Here is a 17178-nt window from a genome sequence, read left to right on the forward strand (position 1 = left end):
GCTGACTGCGCAGGCCGTGCCGCCTCATCACGGCGGCGCTCTGCTCTGCTCCCCACCACCCGCGAGCAGCCTCCAGTCTCGGCCGCAACAACGGCGCCCAGCATGCCGCAGCACGGCCGCGGCGCATTCCCCAAGGCCGCCGTGCCGAGCACCTGGCTCGACGACAGCGCCGGCGCGCGCATCCACGAGTACCGCGTGCTGCGCGGCATGCGCGACGCCGACAAGGCCCTCGCGCTGCTGCGCCGCATCGGCAGCATTGTGCGGCCCATCATGCTGAAGCACGGCTGGCGTGCGTCAAGGGAGAGAGAGAGCACGGAGCACCAAGCTGGGTGCTGACGTGCCCTGCCGAGCAGATCTGCCGCTGCTCATCGAGATGCTGCCGAGCAACCCGGCGCTGCTTGGTGGGTGCGGTGCGTGCGCACTGCTCGTCTTGCCGCTCACCCTCCTACCGGTCCAGGCCTGAACCACAATCGCGGACAGAAGATCTCGCTGCGCATGCGCCAGACACGCGACGGCGACCTGTTCGGCGAGGACATGCTGATGGAGACGTGCGTCGTGCCCGGCCTGCCTCCTGCGCATGTGCACTGACGCCTCGCGGCCTTGCAGATTGCTTCACGAGCTGACGTGCGTGCTAGCAGTGCCTGACGTGGCATTATGGCTGATGCTGCTGGCGCAGACACAACGTGCGCGGACCACACGACGCCATCTTCGATGCGCAGCTCAAAGAGCTCACAGAGGAGTGGTACGAACTGCGGCGCACCGGGCGAGCCGAGGGCGAGGGCTTCTTCACGCCGGGCATGCGAGTTGGGATGGGACAGGTGCCCGACGTGGACCCGCGGCGTGCTCGCGAGATCGCAGCGCGCAACGCCGAGCTGAGAGCACAGAGAGGCGGCGGAGGTCGATTGGGAGGCGCTGGGCCTTCGAGTGGCAGCAACGCGGATCGGGATCTGCGTCGCGCTGCAGCTGAGGTGAGTGTGGCTTCCTCTCCAATGCGCGGCGGCTTCAGCTGATCGATCGTGGCACGCTCAGGCTGCGGAGCGTCGAGCGCGCGAGGCCACGGCGCAGCGTCAGAAGACGCTCACGCAGCACGGCGGCTGTCCGGCCTCGCAAGCGGCGCATGACGATGCTGCAGCAGAGCAGGAGATCCAACAGCTGCGCGAGACGATCAATGGCGTCGAGGTCGTGTCGCTGCTGGGCGAGAGCAGCGATGAGGAGAGCATGGAGATCACGAGCGTCGTCAAGAAGGAGCCAAGGCCGTCCGCGCCGATTGCGCCTGCCAGGCGTGGCGAGACGTCCAAGTCGGCTTCCACGCCCTCGACATCAGCGCACCGCGCGCCACCGGCCGTCGCCTCTTCGTCGCGGCCAGCACCCAGGCCATGGACATGCCAAGCCTGCACGTTCCACAATCCCGCAACGGCGCGCTTCGCCTGCGACGTCTGCCAGCAGGCACGGCCCGGCGCCAGCGCCCAGGTGGCGCCTGCGCCGGCTGCCGAGGCCGGGTGGCAGTGCGGCCGCTGTGGCTTTGCGATGCAGGGCGAGGCGGCCGTGTTCTGGATGTGCTCGCAGTGCGGCAAGATCCGGGACAAGTGAGAGTGCGGGAGAAGGGCGGAGAGGGCGAGGAGCAGAAGAAAGCGGCTCGAGCGTTCGCGAAACACACATCCACATTCACCGATACTCATCTCATCATCATACGTCACCGTCTATTGAACACGTGCCTCGTGCGTCGTGATCATTCGTTGGCATTACCCGTGTCTGTTGCATACGCCCCGCGCGCAGTCTCATCACTTCACTTCTTCAGCGCCGCCTCCGCACGCGCCACGAGGTCGGCGACGTCGGCGTCGCTCCACTGCCGGCCGTCCTTGGCATCGATGATCGCGCGCGCAACGGCACCCTCGGCACGGATCTTGCGCAGCTCATCCTCCACCTTGTGCTGGGCCTTCTTGCTCGGCTTGCCCAGGCTGCCCGCCAGCCAGCCGGCGCCCACGACGCCGAGGAAGACATAGAGGCCCGATGCCTCGGCAGCACCGCTCGACGAGCTCGAAGAGGAGCCGGACGAGCCAGACGAGGACGAGCCGCTCTTGTCGTCCGACTTGACGGCCTCGGCAAGGCCCTTCTTCGCCGAGTCAAGCGCCGAGCGAGCCGCGTCTGCGCCGGCGGCGAGAGAGCTGGCGCCCTCCTCCGCCTTCTGCTCGACCTTCTTGGCCGTCTCCTCCTCGATGCCCAGGTCGCGCTTCAGCTGCGCAAAGAGGTCGCCCACGACGCCCCGCGGCGCCGCCTCCTTCTTCTTGCCCTGCCCGTCGGCCGTGGCGTCGCCCTCCTCCACCACCACGTCGTTGACCTCGGCTGCGGCGTGCGACACCGTCTCGCCCGCCACGGCCATAACGCGCGGAATGTAGGGGCGCGGCGCGTTCTCGTCGATGGCGGCGCGGTGCGAGGGGTCGAGGTATGACGTAAAGAGCGGCTGCGGGAGAGATCAGTCTCGGCACACGGCGCTGCGTTGCATGCATGCATGCGCGTGTCACTCACGATCTCCGGGCCGGCCAGCGGCGGCTCGGGGTAGTAGGGAATCTTGACGTCAAAGGTGATCGGCGGGCTCGGGTTCTTCTGCGGCGGCAGGCCCGGAGGGTTCGTGTCGGGCGCGGCGAGGTCGAGGTCGCTGACGGCGTCCTTGGTGTTGCTCACCGTGCCCGGCTCCATGTTGGGCGGCTGGCTGATGCTGGCGCCCGCCGCGCCGCCGCCCGGCGCCGCCACGCCGACGGCGCCCTCGGTCGGCGGCGGCGGCGCGCCGCTGCTGGCGTTGGTGGCCGTGGCGCGCGCGACGGGGCGTGCCTTGGCGGTGGTCGAGGAGGAGACGGAGCGCGACGACGAGGGCGCCGGCGTGCTGCTGGGCAGCGGCGGCGGCACGTTGCCGTGGCCGGCGGCGCGGCGGCCGTCGTTGTCGAGCAGGCGCTGGATGAGCTCGGCGCGGCGGCCGCTGGTGGCGAGGCCGCGCTGCTTGAGCTCGCTCTTGAGCTCGGCGCTCTTTGCGGAGTCGTAGCTGCCGCGCTGCAACGCACAAGGGAGGGAGGGTGGGGTCAGCAGGCGGCGCGTGTTTGTGCCATGCATGCCGGCGCACGCACGCTGAGCAGCACGGTGCTGACCATGCCGCGCGCGGGCGCCGCGCGCACGGCGGGCGTGCTGGCGCCGAGGGCGGCGCGCAGGGCGGGGGCGGAGGCCATGCGGCGGAGCATGCTGGGCAGTGGTTGCGGGGGTGGTGGAGAGGTGGAGAGAAGCCGTTGGGCGTGCGAAGGATGCGCCTCACGGCGCCAGAGCAACATCGCGGGCCACCTGAGCCGCCTCGCGGACCAGCCCGGACCGACGCGATGCACGCAGTCGCTCTCGCCCACGCCAGCCAGCACGCCGAGCGCGCCCCGAGCGGGAGCCGTGATGCGCGCCCCTTCCCCGCATCCGACGCTGCAACTCCGCTCCTCTCCACAGCACCAAGCGTCCGCCAGGGCCTGCCTCCTTCTCCGCACTTCCATTCTCGTCACTCCCCTGTCGCGCATGGCCAGCCGCGCCTCGCCCAGCGCCTCTGCCGTGGCCGCGGCGGCGCATGTGCGGGCGCAGCTGGCGCGGCACCGCCAGCAGCACGCCTCCACGGCGCCACGGCCGCCGCTGCTGGTGGGCGTGCAGGGCCCGCAGGGCAGTGGTGCGTGCGCCTGCTCCGCAGCTGCTGCGTCTTGTGCTGAGTGTCTCGCGTGACCAGGCAAGACGACACTCACTCGACAGCTGCAGGGCCAGCTGGCCGACGAGGCGCTGCACGTCGTCGTGTTCAGCTTGGACGGTGAGGCAGCGCCCGCCCGCCAGCCAGCCGCAGCATGCTGAGTGTGCGCGACACAGATCTTTACCTCACCCACGCCGACCAGCTGGCGCTGGCCGCCTCGGCGCCGCACAACAAGCTCCTCGCGGGGCGCGGCCAGCCGGGCACGCACGACGTTGCGCTGGGCACCGCGGTGCTGCATGCGCTGCGCTCGCTCAACGCCGCCGCCGGCACGCCGCTTGCGCTGCCGGTGTATGACAAGGCCGCGTTCAACGGCGCGGGCGACCGGGCAGCGCAGACGGTCGAGGTGCGCTCGCCGGTGGACGTGGTGCTCTTCGAGGGATGGTGCCTCGGCTTTGCGCCTCTCGAGCCTTCGCTTCTTCGAGAGCGCTATGCCGCCGCCGTGAAGCGCAGCAAAGCCGGCGACACGCCGCCGTACTTCCTCGATCACGCGCTGGAGCATATCGAGGACCTGAACCAGCGCCTGGCGGCGTACCAGCAGGCGTGGTGGGCGCTGCTCGATGCCTTTGTGCAGCTGGCGCCGGCGGCCGAGCAGCGCGAGGCGCTCGAGACCATCTTTGCATGGCGCGGCGAGGCGGAGGTGAAGATGAAGGCGGCATGTGGGCAAGGCATGAGTCCGGAGGAGGTGCGCACGTTTGTCCGCCGGTGAGTCATTGCCCCACCCACCCCCACAGCCTGTGCTGCGTGCCAAGTCGGGCTGACTGACGCGGCACACAGGTATATGCCGTCCTACGAGCTGTTCGCAGAAGGCGTGCTGGGCCCACAGAGCTGGCGCGGCAGAGGGCTCAGGCTGGAGCTGGGCGCGCAGAGAGAGCTGCTGGGGCAATGCAGCTTCTGAGGGCACCATGCTCCGCGAAGCCAATGTGAGCGAGAGGCGCACGCCAGGCCGACATGAGAGAGCAGCGTGGGCCGCGGCATCGAGAGCGTGCGCAGTCAGAGTGCAACGCTGCACAGCGAGCATGCCTCGTCTGAGCGGCTGTCTTGAGCGGCGCTTGCAGTAAGAGTCGTCTGCCCTGGACGCTGGAGCGGGCGAGCGCGTCGCAGCCTCGGGGGTCGGGGCGGGGCAAGGACGCAGCGAAGCGGCAGCGTCTGCCTCAGCATGGCCAAGCTTGGTCCGCAGCTGGCGCGGCAGCGGCGCCGTAGGCAGCGCGGCCGCATCATCAGCACGCAGCTGCCGCTGCATCGGCTGCAGGACCGCGCTGTGACCGGCCTAGACGCTCGGGCTCGGCGGCGGGCATGACGCGCTTTGACGGCACGGTACCATGCGATGCCGCGATGGCAGCCGGCGGCACGCGCGCGCATAGGAGCGCCGACCCGAATTTGCGCTCGCCGCCAGCTGCTCAGCCGCTGCCGATGATCGGCCTGCAGGCATCTCAACGGCCGCTGCCGCATCTGATGATCTCGGGCCTCCGCACGCCGCGGCCGACAAAACTCCGGCCGCAGCGCCGCATTCGGTGCCGGCGCAGCCAAAGCGCGAAACGGGCGGCGTCAGCGAGGTGGAGGTGCGCGGCCGCGCCCGACCCTGTGGCGGTGACAGGCACGCGGAAGCGTGGGAGCAGCGTCGCGTTCGTGGCGCCCTGCCTTGGCCCTCCTCCGCGGACAGCGACAAAGCGCCCCTATGGCGCCTCGGGCAGCCGCTCAAAGGGCGCCGAGAGCGTCGCAAAATAGCGCAGGGTCCACTTGCAACGTCAGCGGCGGCGCAGAGCGACGATCGGCTGCGGCCGGAGGCGGCCGCTGCGAAGGCTGCGGCTGGCGGCGTGCTGCGGCTGCGTGCGCGATGCTGACCTCTTGCTTGCCCTGCCCGCTGCTGCCCTGCCGCTCCTGCCGCTGATGCTTGTGCTGTCCGGCTGGCCAAGCACAAGGAAGACAGCGCAGGCGGCGCTCGCAAGACGTATAAGAAGCGGCGCTGGTCTCGCCCCGCCCGACTCGCCCCACCACCACCACCCCGCGCAGCATCATGCATCTCTCTCTCCTCTCCGCCAGCCTGCTGGCCGCGCCGCTCGCGGCCGCACTGCCCGCCGTGCTTCCAGCGCCGCTGCTTGCCGCTCGCGCAAGCAACGACTCGTCGCCCTACGACACCAAGCCCCTCGTGCCGGCCGTGAAGCTGGGCGCCGGCGCCGACCCCAGCACCGCGAGCCGCAACCGCACCATTGGCCACTTCCCGCGCCCGGCCGAGTTCGTCGAGAAGCCGACGTACGCCACGTTCAGCGCCTTCGATTATCAGAGCATCGCATTGGGGTGAGTAGAGCATCTCGGCGGCGCCAGCCGTGCCATCGGGAGCAGAGACGGACGCGCGCGAGTCGCACTCGACGCCCGACTGTGCCTGCCAACGCTGTCCTCCTCTGCGCTGCGGCTGACGCTTCCCCCTAGCGTGCACCAGGAGTACATCGAGCTCGACTACTTCAGCAACGGCCTGGCGCGCTTCACCGACGCGCAGCTCGCCGAGGCCGGCCTCGATGCCGAGCTCAAGAGCCTCATCGAGTTCTTCGCCAAGCAGGAGGTCGGCCATGCGCTCGTGCTCAGCAACATGCTCGGCGAGTCTGCTCCGTGAGTGTGCAAATCGCGGAGACTGTGGAGGCTGCCTTTGCGAAGGTGGCTTCCGCGACAAGTAGCAGCCTGAGTCTTCGCCTGGCTCACCACCTTCCTCCTCAGCAAGCCGTGCAACTACAAGTACCCCTTCTCGACGCCGCGCCAGTTCATCGACGTCAACGTCGACATTACGCGCTTCGGCGAGGACGGCGTGCTGGGCTTCCTGCCCTCGCTCGACAACCGCGCCGTGGCGCAGATCCTGCTGCAGAGCATCACGACCGAGTCGCGCCAGCAGCTGCAGTTCCGCCAGCTGCTCGGCCTGCCCAGCATGGTCGAGAGCTTCGAGACGGGCCTTGTGAGTGGTTTCAGCGTATCCTTGCGTCTAGGCCTCGTACTGACACCACGTGCCACAGCCGCAAACGTGGGCCTGGACGCTGCTCTCGGAGTACATCGAGAGCTGCCCGGCCAGCAATGCGCCCGTGCAGTGGGACATCTACCCGCAGCTGCGCATCGGCAACGACCCCAACCAGACGGCGCTCACCAGCGGGCCCGCCATCTACACCAACGTCACGGCGCTCTCGGCGCCGGGCCGCAGCATCGAGCTGAGCTGGGATGAGCCGGGCAAGTGCGTTGCGCTGCCGGCACGTGCCACCACACTTGCATCTGCTGACCTCTTCTTGGCCTTGACAGGACCGCGGGCCCGTACAACCAGACGACCTACAAGCCCGCCAACGGCACGGCCAAGTACGCCGCCTTCGTGTCGCAGTACAACGTCACCTACGTGCCGCTCGCCGACCTCGACGGCAGCAGCAGCAACAAGAGCGCCACGGCCACGCAGCCCGGCGGCATCGTGCTCCCGCAGCTCACGACGACGGAGATCTTCAACAACACCATCTACATTGCCATCACCGACGACAACCCGTTCCTCACGCCGCTCAACCTGAGCCTCATCAACGCCCACGTTGTTGCCGGCCCGGCGCTGTACCACTCGGGCTAGAGCACTCGCACGTCCTCTGTCCGCAGACGAGTGTGCTCTCCCCTCTTCTCTGTCTCTCGCAGTCATGTAGTCATGTCGACCTCCCGCATGTACCGTCCCGCGCGCGCCTTCAGAAATGAACAGCAGCCTGCGCCACATCTCTTGCCGTGACCTCCAAATTGCCTCGTCCCCTGTTGGGCTTCGGTCATCACCCCTCAGTCTCGTCGCTGCTGCAGAGTGTATCTCATTTGCGCACACGCCCGCCTCGACAGCGCAAGATCGATGATACAGCTTGTTCTTGAGCCAGCGACCTGTCCTCATGGCGGCTGGCGCAGCCGCCATGTTGGCCGGATCGCCATCTCGAGCTCAAGTTGTGTCTGGCCGCTGGCGCTGTCGAGACGAGGTGATCATGCTCGAGCTCCGCGTGCGTCAAGGTGTCGTGTGTGGGCCCGAGTTCGCGCGAGCGAAAGCCCGGACGGCGCACGCTGACAAGTTGAAGCAGCGTCATGCGACGACGTCGAGCCGACGTGGCGACTTGAGGTCGGCGCTTGACGGTGCTTCGCCCGGAGTACGTGCGCTGGCCGGCTTGACATGACAGGGCAGAGAATGACGACGCATTGATCTGCACAGAGAGAGGCAAGCTGACGCCGCCGTCGTCGGCGCGCGCGTGTGTGAGCACGCCTCGGTGCCTGCCGGCGCGTGCCCCGCCGCGCGCAGCAGCGTCTGCGTCTGATGTGCCTGATGCTCTGTTCCTTCGCCCTCTCATCGTGGCGCTCATCGTGCGAGAATTGTGAGCTGTGAGCTTGCTGCCTGAGCAGCTCACTCTTACTCTTACTGGAGCCAAGAGGCGCTGCGCTCACCGGCGCGTGGCTCGCGCGAGGCGGCTGGGCGCAGCGGCTGGGCGCAGCGGCTCGCCCGCCGCCGGCGTCTCGGCTTCGTCTGCCGCTCGCTTGCGGGGCGCGCGCCATGCTGCTGGCGGCGCCGCGCGTCTTCTCCTCTTTCCTTCGTGCCTCCTCCACCCCTTCATTTTCCCTTACCCCTTCAGCGCATCTGTCGTTCAAGATGGCGCAAGGCGCCACCAGCCTCGGCATGGGCGAGACGTTTGCCGTCGGCAGTGTCGCCGCCATGACGGCGGTGCTGATGTGAGTGGCCGGCCATGGGCGGGCAGAGGCGTGCAGAGGCAGAGCTCCAAGGGCGCGGGCAGAGCGGCCAGACAGCAAGGCCACTCGGGGTCAGTGCGGCCTGCACGCGGCGTCGTGCGGCTGCGCCTTGCGTGCGGCCGGCTGGGCGGCGAGAAGGCGCGGCGCTTCGCCGACGACATGCTGCGGCGCGTCTTGCGCCAGCGACATGCTGCCTCTGCGCTCGCCTTGCTGCGAGGAGAGGGACGCTGCGCTCGCTTGGCCTGCTGCGGCGCGACGGCGCGCTGGCGGTGCACCACGAGGCGGCAGCAACGCAGCAAGTGAGCGTGGCCGTGAGCCGCAGCGGCAGGGGGTCTTGCGCCTGCGACGCTCTGCTGCTGCCCTCGCCTGGCCGGCCCGCTTGCGCTGCTTGCTTGCTGGCAGCATGAATGAGCTCGAACTCGGGCACTGACGTACATCCTTTCTTGCGCGCGCCCCCACGCCCACCTCTCCTTGCGCCTCCGCACACAGCTCCAACCCGTCCGAAGTCGTCAAGACGCGCATGCAGCTGCAGGGCGAGCTGCTGAGCAAGGGCACGGGCGCGCCGCGCCTGTACAAGGGCGCGCTCGACTGCTTCACAAAGACGCTGCGCGGCGAGGGCGTCAAGGGCGTGCAGCGCGGCCTGGGCGCCGCGCTCGGGTACCAGGTGAGTGGCAGCAGGGGAGCGAGTGGAGCGACAGCGAGAGGGAAGAGCCGGGCGGCAGGGAGCGAGTGGATCGACAGCGGAGGGGAAGAGGCGGGCCGGCGCGCGGCGAGGAAAGACTGGGAGAAAAGCCGATCGGGCAGAGCCGAGCAGGCAGCTGCTGTACACTGCCGACAACGCAGAGCAGAGACAGCATGCAAGGACAAGCTCGGCAGCCTGGCGCGTAGCGCATAGGGGGCGCTTGAGGGCGTTGAAGGGGCACGGAGCGCTGCTTTGGCTTCAAGCGGGGGAAGGGGGGCGTCACGTCCTGGCTTCACGAGCAGCGAGGGTGCAGGTCGCAGTGCACGCTGGCAGAGCGCTGCCACGTGTGCGTGCGTGCGCTGCGATGAGTATCGCTGACGCCGCCTTCTTGCCTTGCGCCGCTCTCAGGTCTGCCTGAATGGCTCGCGCCTCGGCTTCTACGAGCCGTTCCGCAAGATGTACAACAACGCGCTGGGGCGCGACCCGGGCGAGGTGTATGCGCCGGCTGCGCTGGCCGCTGGCGCCAGCTCGGGAGTGGTGGGCGGTGAGTGCGAACAGGAGGCTTGTGTGCGAGCAGGGGCATCGACTGACCCTCGTCCCCTCTCCCCTTATCCCTTCTCTTCTCGGCTCTCTCTCCCGTTCCACAGCGGTCCTCGGCAATCCCCTCTTCCTGGTCAAGGCGCGGCTGCAGGCCTACTCGCCGCAGCACCAAATCGGGCGCTCCTCCTTCAACTACGCCGGCACGTGGGACGGCCTGCGCAGCATTGTGCGCTCCGACGGATGGGGCGGCCTGGCGCGCGGCGTCGACGCGGCGATGCTGCGCACGGCGATGGGCAGCTCGGTGAGTTGTGCACCGCGAGAGGCGAGGCGGCGGGGCGGGGGCAGTGGGCCGCGGCGAGGCGAGGCCGAAGAGGCGAGGCGGCGGGGCGGGGGCAGTGGGCCGCGGCGAGGCGAGGCCGAAGATGCTGCCACGAGAGGCCCAGACGGCTGGCAGAGCGCGGCTGGCGGCCAGGAAGATGTACAGTGTTGGCCAGCGCTGCGCGGCGCGTAGATGTGCCAGCTGTATGTGAGGCTTGTGCTTGGACTGCGCCGCTGTCAAGCGTCCATGGTCAGGTGCCACTCCGGATGGTAGCTCACAGCGTCTCCCGCACAGGTACAATTACCAGCGTACAATTGGTGCGTCGCCCTCTCCATACTCTGCTGCTGTTGCCGCCCAAGCTGACGCTCCCACGCAGGTTCAAGTCCTACCTCGTCAAGCTCTCGCCCTCCAACACGTGGGAGTACAACCCGTTGCTCCTCATCTCCGGGCAGCCAAACTCCTTCTGGACGTATCTCGGCGCCTCGACGTTCTCGGGCCTCTGCGTCTGCACCGTCATGCAGCCCGCCGACACGGCGCTCAGCCGCGTGTACAACCAGCCGACGCGCATCGACTCGCGCGGACGCTCCGTGGGCACGCTTTACCGCGGTGAGCCAGCTGCGTGAAAAGCCTCGGCGAGGAGCGCAGGGAGACTGATGCGTGCGCTGCTCATAGGTCCGATTCACTGTCTCTACCTCACTGCCAAGACCGAGGGTCCATTGGCGTGGTACAAGGGCACGACGGCGCACCTCGCGCGCATCGCGCCACATACCGTGAGCCTGCGCCTGCATCCCCGCAGACTTGCTCACCCCCCAGCATGCTGACCCACCCCCGTGCCTCTCTCACAGGTGCTCACGCTCATGGCCAACGAGGCCTATCTGCGCTACTACTCCAACTTCAAGGCCGGGCGCGACATCTTTGCCGAGCCAGAGACCATCACTTCACGATGAGAAGAAGGGAGGGAGCGCGGCGCCGAGGCAGGGCGTGCTATTACATATTAAGTGCAGAGGGGGACAGTGACGTGTGAAGCAGTAGGTGACGGGCGACGAGCTGGGAACACCGAGGAGCGGGCAGAGGAAGTGCGAGCTTTGGCGAGAGAAGAGGATCAGAGCAGTGCTCACGGGGCGCGCCCAACGCCCAGCGCAGCGGCCTTGTCGAGCACCTCTGCCCACTCGCGTGCCGCATCGGAGAGGAACGTGACTGCGCCTCCAGCGCCGAGCGACAGCGCATCGCCATTGGCGACGACGGTGCGAATGATGACGCTGAAGCTCGCCGCGCCGCTGCCGACGTCGAGCCAGCCGAGGGCGCCGGCGTAGGGGCCTCGCGGCGACTTGCACGGCGCACTCGCCGCGCCGCGCTCGGCCTCGAGCTGCTGCAGAATGCGCACGCTGCGGCGCTTGGGCGCGCCCGTCATGCTGCCGGGCGGGAAGCAGCGCTGCAGCGCCTCGATGCTGCCCGTGCGTGCTTGTTGCTGGGAGTCGCCAGCGGCGATGCGCCCGCGCACCGTGGTGACGAGCTGCAGCACCGTCTCGTACGTCTCGACCTGCATCAGCTTCGGCACCTGCACCGAGGCGGGCGCGCAGAAGGAGAGCAGGTCGGCGCGGATGAGGTCGACGATCTGCGTCGCGACGTCAGCAGCCGAAGCGCCATTGCGATTAGCGCACTCGACGCACCATGAGATTCTCAGCCCGTTCCTTGGCGTCGGCGGCGAGTCTGAGCTTGCGTCGTTCGTCTTCCTCCACCCTCCACTGCGCAGAGGCAGCGCCACGAAGCTGCTCCTCGCCGTCCGCCCAGCCAGCGCGCGACAGCGTGCCCTTGATCGGCTTCATCTCGACATTGCCCGCGGCGTCGATGCTCATGAAGCGTTCCGGGCTCGTGCTGAGCAGCGCCTGTGCGCGTTGGCCTCGTGCGGGCGGCGCCATCAGCATGTAGGCGGCGTACGGCGCCGGGTTGCGCTTCCGCAACGCGCAGTAGAGAGAGAAGTGGTCGCTGTCCTTGTGCGACGCGTCAGAGAGCGGCTCGAGCGTGCCGAGGAACTGCGTCGTGAGGCACAGCTCGTAGCTCTCGCCGTGGAGAATATGTTGCCGAGCGGCCTCGACCTTGGCCTTGTAGAGCGGCGCAGAGTCGCGCGCTTGCAGCTTGGACAGTGGCGCGAGGGACGTGCTCGCGCAGTGCGCCTGCTCTGCGGCGGCATCCGCAAGCTCATCGAGCCGCGCCTGCATGTGGTCGAACCAGCTTGTCGCTTGCGCCTCGCTACGTCCAAGTCTCTGCAGGCCGACACTCGCCAGAGCACGCTGCAAGCTGCGCAGCTGCGCTCCGTCTGCCGGAGCCTGCGCCTCCTCAATGAGCGCGCTAGCGACCCACTCGGACGTGCCATGTTCGAAGCGCAGCACCGCATCGCACCAACCGAAGTGCGCGTCGGGCATTCTGTGCGTGTCCAGCGGCGGCGTCTCGTTGCCTGCGCTGCGGTCCGCGTTGGCGCCGACGCCTTGCAATGCCTCGCCTCCCATCTCGTAGCCCCAGTATCCCGCCCAGCCAGCGGCAAAGTGCGGCTGAGCATGCGCCTGAGTCTGCGAGCGCAGCTCCTCGTGGATGGCATCGAGCCAGGACCAAAAGGTAGGGCCGACGTCGTCTGGCAGCGTCGGGCCAAAGTCGGGCGAGGCGGTGCGAGAGGGCGCTGGTGTTTGCTCCGCCATGCTGGGCGCCGCGAGCGGAACCTCGGCGGAGGCGGCTGACCTGCAGTTGCTGCGCAGCAGAACGCAGCGCCGTGCCGCGTCGTACGACACTGAGAACGCCGGCGAGCTCATGTAGGAGAAGTTGTTGGCAGGGTTGCGTGGCTAAGCAGAGCGGAGTCAGCTGATGACCTGTACCGACCGCGTTCACAGAAGCTCACCCTGGCACTATCGAGCCACACCGCAGCCGCATTCTGTCGTCGAAAGAGGGCATCAAAGACGCGTGGCGCAGAGTCGGCGCCAAGTCCACTGCAGACCAAGCGGCGCTCAAGAATGCGGAAGCACTTGCGCTGCGGCAAGAGGCGCGGCACCAGCGGTCTGGCAACGCACTGCCCGGCAAGCGCCTGGAGATGCGGCGGCAGCGGCGCGCGCTGCTGCCAGCTCTGCAGGTGAGCGTCCGCTTCGCTGCTGCTGCGTGCCGCCTGCGCCCAGTGCTGCTCGCCGAGGCGCACAAAGTTGCGCATCATGGCGACGCCGCCGTCGCTCTCGATGGACTCGGGGTGGAACTGCACGCCCCACTGCGGCAGCGTGCGGTGTCGCAGGGCGAGAATGACGCGCTCTGCAGAGGTGGAGGCGCCGGGCTGCGCCGAGCAGAGCAGCTCGCCGGTGGGCAACGCGCTGGCGGAGAGCTCGTGGTGTGTGGAAGGCTCAGGAGCTCCTGTTGCAGAACTGGGTGCGTCTGTCGCATAGGCAGTGACCTCGAGACAGGGAGGCAGAGCTGCGGCTGTGCATCAGCAGCGGCGCGCCGCAAGGGACACCGGCGGCCAAGGCTCTGCGACTCACTCTTCTCATCGACGACCAGGCTGTTGTATCGCACCACTTGCGTGCCCTCCCCGACGCCCTCGAACAGCTCCATGTCGCCGCGCGGCACAAGCTGCAGCACGCTGCGCGTGCCATGCCGCGGGGCCGCCGCAGCACGCACAGCGCCGCCATTGGCCGTCGCGAGGCCCTGGTGGCCCAGGCAGACGCCGAGCGTGGGCAACGACGGCTGCGAGCGCAGCAGCTCGCGGGCGGCGCCAAAGTCGCGGCGGTGCTGCGGCGCGCCGGGCCCGGGCGAGAGGATGAGCAGCTCGACGTGCGGCGCCAGATGCGTGGCGAAGAGGGCCGGCGCCAGCAGCGGATGCGTGTGCGGCAGCACGAGCACGTGCGAGGCGAGCGAGGTGCTGTCGGCGCCGTCGAGCTCGAGGGCACGCAGCAGCAGCGGCAGCAGGTTGAGCGTGTACGAGTCGTGGTGGTCGACGATGAGCACGCGCGGCTGCGGCGGCTGCGGCGCGAGAGGCATGGTGCTGCCGCTGCCGCTAGCGCTGCAGTGGCCGCTCATGGCAGCGCAGCGAGGCGCAGTCGAGGCTGCTGCGAAGCGTGAGGTGGCGGCGAGGACGGCGGTGTGAGGAGTGAAGCGTGCTGGCAGGGCGGCGCGCGGCGCGGCGCCGCATCCTCTTGCCCAGCTCGAATTTTGGCACCGCCTCGGTCATGCGCCGCCCCGCATGAGCCGCGGCAACCTCCGCCCCAGGCTCGCTGCACCCGACGTCGAGCTCACACTTCGCCTCCACGTCTCGACTGTCCTGCTCATACATCGTGAAGCGGTTCACAGTGACGATGAAGGCGGGCGCGCAGGCCCAGGTGGCAGAGTGTACATGCGTGATGGTGCCCGACGAGCTCGATGCCGAAGGTCTAGTGCTCAGGTGCTTGGTTGATCTTGAATGCCGAGTCGCTTGTCATGCGTGACCATGCTTCTGTCTCCCTCTTGCCTGCCGAGGGGCTCAGTGGCCGCCGCCGCCACCGCCCTGCTCCAGCGAGCCGTAGTCGGCGCCGCGAGGCGCACCACGCAGCGAGCCGCGCGACGCACGCGACATGCGGTTGCGCTGCCAGGCGCTCGGCTGGAAGTCGTGCTGCTGCACGTCGGTGCCGTCGTGGCCGCGCGTGACGACGTGCGGGCCGAGCCTGATGAAGGGTGCAAGGGGGCATGTCAGTGGCCAGATCGCCAAGAGAGGGACGGCGCACGCACTTGTGGCCACTCGAGATGCGCCAGCTCGGGTGCGGGTCGTACTTGCCCGACGACAGGTACGCGCCGTGCTCCTCCACTGCGCGCTGCTGTGCGCCCTCGGAGAGCTGCGACAGACGGCTACCGGCGTGGTGCGAGCCGGGCGCGGGGCCGGCGCCCGCCTCGTACGCGTCGTCCTCGGCCTGCTCGATCGACTCGTTGCCGCCGGCCAGCGAGCCCTCGCCGGGCGCGGGCTCGTACATCTTGATCGAGTCGATGCCGAGCCACTCGAAGCCCAGCTTGATCTGCCGCGGAGTCAGCGCGATGTGTGGAGCGAAGGGCTTTGCCGCCTACTCACCACTGGCACCATGAGGGTGTGCGCCACGATCGAGGAGAGCACGAGCGCGTAGCTGGGTTCTCGAGCGTCAGTACTGCAACTAGAGAGCCCGGCCAAGCGAATCACATGACAGGCTTGACGAGGCTGAGGGAGGGGTCATGCGCGTCAGTCTCGTGCCTCGCCGTTGCGGCCCCGCCGACACTCACGCGCGGATGCGAAGATCGTCGGCGTTCTCCGACTCGGCCTTGAACTCCTCCAGGATGAGCTGCGCGGGACGTGTCAACAGAGAACGGGACAAACCCAGCACATAGCTTACGAAGGTGTAGAAGATCGATCCTGCGCCAATGGGCGCCATCCAACCCATGAAGAGCGCCTCGCCCGAGTCGGCAATCTGAGGGATGGCGCGGTAGAAGAGCATCATGGCGGGCACGCGGCGCAGGAAGAGCACGCCGACGCAGAGCAGCGTCAGGTTGCCGTACGTGAGCCCGAGGGCCGGGTCGTTGAAGGCAGACCAGGGCACGGTAACGCCGACGAAGGTGAAGAAGACCGAATTGCAGCTGCGCGTGCGGAAGAGCGTAAGAGCGATGCGGCGTCGTGTAGGCGGGTTGTGCCTCACATCAGATCGGTCACGTTCTGCAGCTCGTCCTCCTCTGTCTCGCGGCGGTACCAGTCGTCCCACGTCAGGGCATTGCCGGCCACGAAGCACGCGAGCAGGTCGTCCTGCTCGGCCGTCAGAGGTCAGCAGTGGCCAAGCCGGCGGTATCGCGCCCAGCTCACTGTCGCAAGGATCCCTCCAAGGCCGACGATTAGCACGCCAAGCGCCACGGCGTAGAGAAGGAATGACTCCTTGTCTGGGGTGGTCACCAAGGTCAGCAAGTCATCGGCGGTCGGACCGGCGCCACGTGCTCACCGATGAGATGCTTGTCGGCAGCAAGCTGAAGCAGTCGGTTCGCGCCATAGCCGAGTGCCGCGCCAAAGACCACCGAGCCCTGCGCACAGCATCAGCGATTGTCTGCGTGCGCGGAGAACAGCGCACCACTCACGAAGACAGACCAGAGGCACGTCTCCAGCACCCAGGACTTGAGCGCTGCCGCGGGCGTCTCCTCCTTGAGCAGCGAGGCCGCAATGAACCTGCGCAGGGCATCAGCAGTCTGTCGCCAAGTCCGCCTGTCGCTGCACCCACATGAAGGGCAGCGCAAAGCCATCCTGCGGGTTCGAGCATCAGCCTTTGCCTCCGCCACCAGCTCACGACACTCACATTGGCGCCGCTCTCCGCCGAGATGAGGTTGCGGATGCGCGGCGAGACGTACTGGTCCGCAAAGGAGCCCTTGACAATGGCGCTGGAGAGCACCGGGTCCGTCGGCGTCACGGCCGCCGCGATGACGAGCGCAACCAGCACGGGCACGTCGGGCAGCGCCAGCCAGGTGACGAGCGTCGTCATGCCCCACATCAGCGTCATCACGGCTGCGTGCGCGTGAGTAAGGAGATGCGGGCAGATGTGCATGCAGGCACGACTCACGCAGCAGCAGCACGGCAAGACTGCGCCATTCCGTCTTGGGGTCTGTGCGAGTGCGTAAGCGTGAGCTAGGGGCATCATCGAGGGGCTGCAGCGCGGCACGCACACTTGTACGGCAGCTGCACGCCCACGAGCACGAGCTGGGTGCCTGCCAGAGCGTCCTGCATCAGCACCACTGGCACGTCCGCCGGACAGCGCAGCAACGCACCAATGATGAAGCGGCTCAGGCCGAGCCCAAAGGCGTCGAGCGGGTCTGCGCCGTGGCCCGGCGCGCCCTTGAGCTCGCCGGGCACGCCGTAGTGCTGCAGCGCGATGCCAAAGAGCAGCGCAAAGGGCGCCTCGCCGAGGTAGAGGCGCTCCTTGATGAAGTGCGACAGCGCGCCGTACGCCAGCAGGAACGCTGCGAGGCCATGCGTGAGCCACGCGCCGCGGCAGGGGTGTGGCTTCGGCGCCTACGCACTGCCGAAGCTGGCCGCGATGACGTTGAGCGGCGTCAGCTCGAGCTCGATGGCCATGGCGAAGGCGGCGGTCCAGCTATGCTGGATGGAGAGCGCTGGCGTTGTGGGAGAAGAGAAGCAAGCGAGCGGAG

At 68.3% G+C, this 17178-nt stretch overlaps 7 protein-coding genes across 7 annotated transcripts; 4 read left to right on the plus strand and 3 right to left on the minus strand.

The window, feature by feature from the left end:
* The first annotated feature begins 58 nt into the window (after window positions 1–58).
* On the plus strand, window positions 59–1940 carry FA09DRAFT_216236 (WLM-domain-containing protein). The gene is made up of 7 exons (XM_025739526.1): window positions 59–289; window positions 354–401; window positions 458–548; window positions 607–624; window positions 677–968; window positions 1141–1718; window positions 1777–1940. Exons 1-6 carry the CDS (start codon window positions 103–105, stop codon window positions 1588–1590), a joined length of 1086 nt encoding a protein of 361 aa, XP_025599990.1. The 5' UTR covers window positions 59–102; the 3' UTR covers window positions 1591–1718; window positions 1777–1940.
* FA09DRAFT_359121 (hypothetical protein) lies at window positions 1642–3257 on the minus strand. The gene is made up of 3 exons (XM_025745060.1): window positions 3120–3257; window positions 2527–3045; window positions 1642–2461 (listed from the first exon to the last, which is right to left on the minus strand). The coding sequence occupies exons 1-3, from the start codon at window positions 3228–3230 to the stop codon at window positions 1787–1789; spliced, it is 1305 nt and encodes a 434-aa protein (XP_025599991.1). The 5' UTR covers window positions 3231–3257; the 3' UTR covers window positions 1642–1786.
* A 337-nt stretch (window positions 3258–3594) lies between these two features.
* FA09DRAFT_284137 (P-loop containing nucleoside triphosphate hydrolase protein) lies at window positions 3595–4583 on the plus strand (the record flags this gene model as incomplete). The annotated part of the gene is made up of 4 exons (XM_025739865.1): window positions 3595–3688; window positions 3746–3823; window positions 3880–4465; window positions 4538–4583. Coding segments are annotated over 4 exons (804 nt in total), but the record flags the coding sequence as incomplete, so codon positions are not given.
* A 1194-nt stretch (window positions 4584–5777) lies between these two features.
* FA09DRAFT_333633 (putative Rds1 protein) lies at window positions 5778–7346 on the plus strand (the record flags this gene model as incomplete). The annotated part of the gene is made up of 5 exons (XM_025743698.1): window positions 5778–6058; window positions 6191–6367; window positions 6473–6704; window positions 6763–6974; window positions 7040–7346. The coding sequence occupies 5 exons, from the start codon at window positions 5778–5780 to the stop codon at window positions 7344–7346; spliced, it is 1209 nt and encodes a 402-aa protein (XP_025599993.1).
* Window positions 7347–8351: 1005 nt separating this feature from the next.
* On the plus strand, window positions 8352–11219 carry FA09DRAFT_328503 (mitochondrial carrier). The gene is made up of 8 exons (XM_025741799.1): window positions 8352–8467; window positions 8975–9149; window positions 9576–9711; window positions 9815–10008; window positions 10321–10343; window positions 10403–10632; window positions 10699–10796; window positions 10872–11219. Exons 1-8 carry the CDS (start codon window positions 8388–8390, stop codon window positions 10971–10973), a joined length of 1038 nt encoding a protein of 345 aa, XP_025599994.1. The 5' UTR covers window positions 8352–8387; the 3' UTR covers window positions 10974–11219.
* On the minus strand, window positions 11141–14147 carry FA09DRAFT_345354 (ADC synthase; the record flags this gene model as incomplete). The annotated part of the gene is made up of 5 exons (XM_025744690.1): window positions 13539–14147; window positions 13013–13473; window positions 12917–12949; window positions 11697–12860; window positions 11141–11641 (listed from the first exon to the last, which is right to left on the minus strand). Exons 1-5 carry the CDS (start codon window positions 14074–14076, stop codon window positions 11141–11143), a joined length of 2697 nt encoding a protein of 898 aa, XP_025599995.1. The 5' UTR covers window positions 14077–14147.
* Window positions 14148–14327: 180 nt separating this feature from the next.
* On the minus strand, window positions 14328–17104 carry FA09DRAFT_359125 (hypothetical protein; the record flags this gene model as incomplete). Its single annotated transcript, XM_025745061.1, has 16 exons — window positions 14328–14696; window positions 14761–15041; window positions 15095–15146; window positions 15200–15217; window positions 15280–15338; window positions 15390–15630; window positions 15690–15793; window positions 15851–15924; window positions 15984–16062; window positions 16117–16204; window positions 16257–16279; window positions 16332–16537; window positions 16593–16634; window positions 16696–16737; window positions 16798–16989; window positions 17050–17104. 16 exons carry the CDS (start codon window positions 17102–17104, stop codon window positions 14516–14518), a joined length of 1737 nt encoding a protein of 578 aa, XP_025599996.1. The 3' UTR covers window positions 14328–14515.
* Window positions 17105–17178: the final 74 nt, after the last annotated feature.

Source organism: Tilletiopsis washingtonensis (genome assembly GCF_003144115.1).
Source record: "Tilletiopsis washingtonensis strain MCA 4186 unplaced genomic scaffold FA09scaffold_5, whole genome shotgun sequence".
NCBI lineage: Eukaryota > Fungi > Basidiomycota > Exobasidiomycetes > Entylomatales > Tilletiopsis > Tilletiopsis washingtonensis.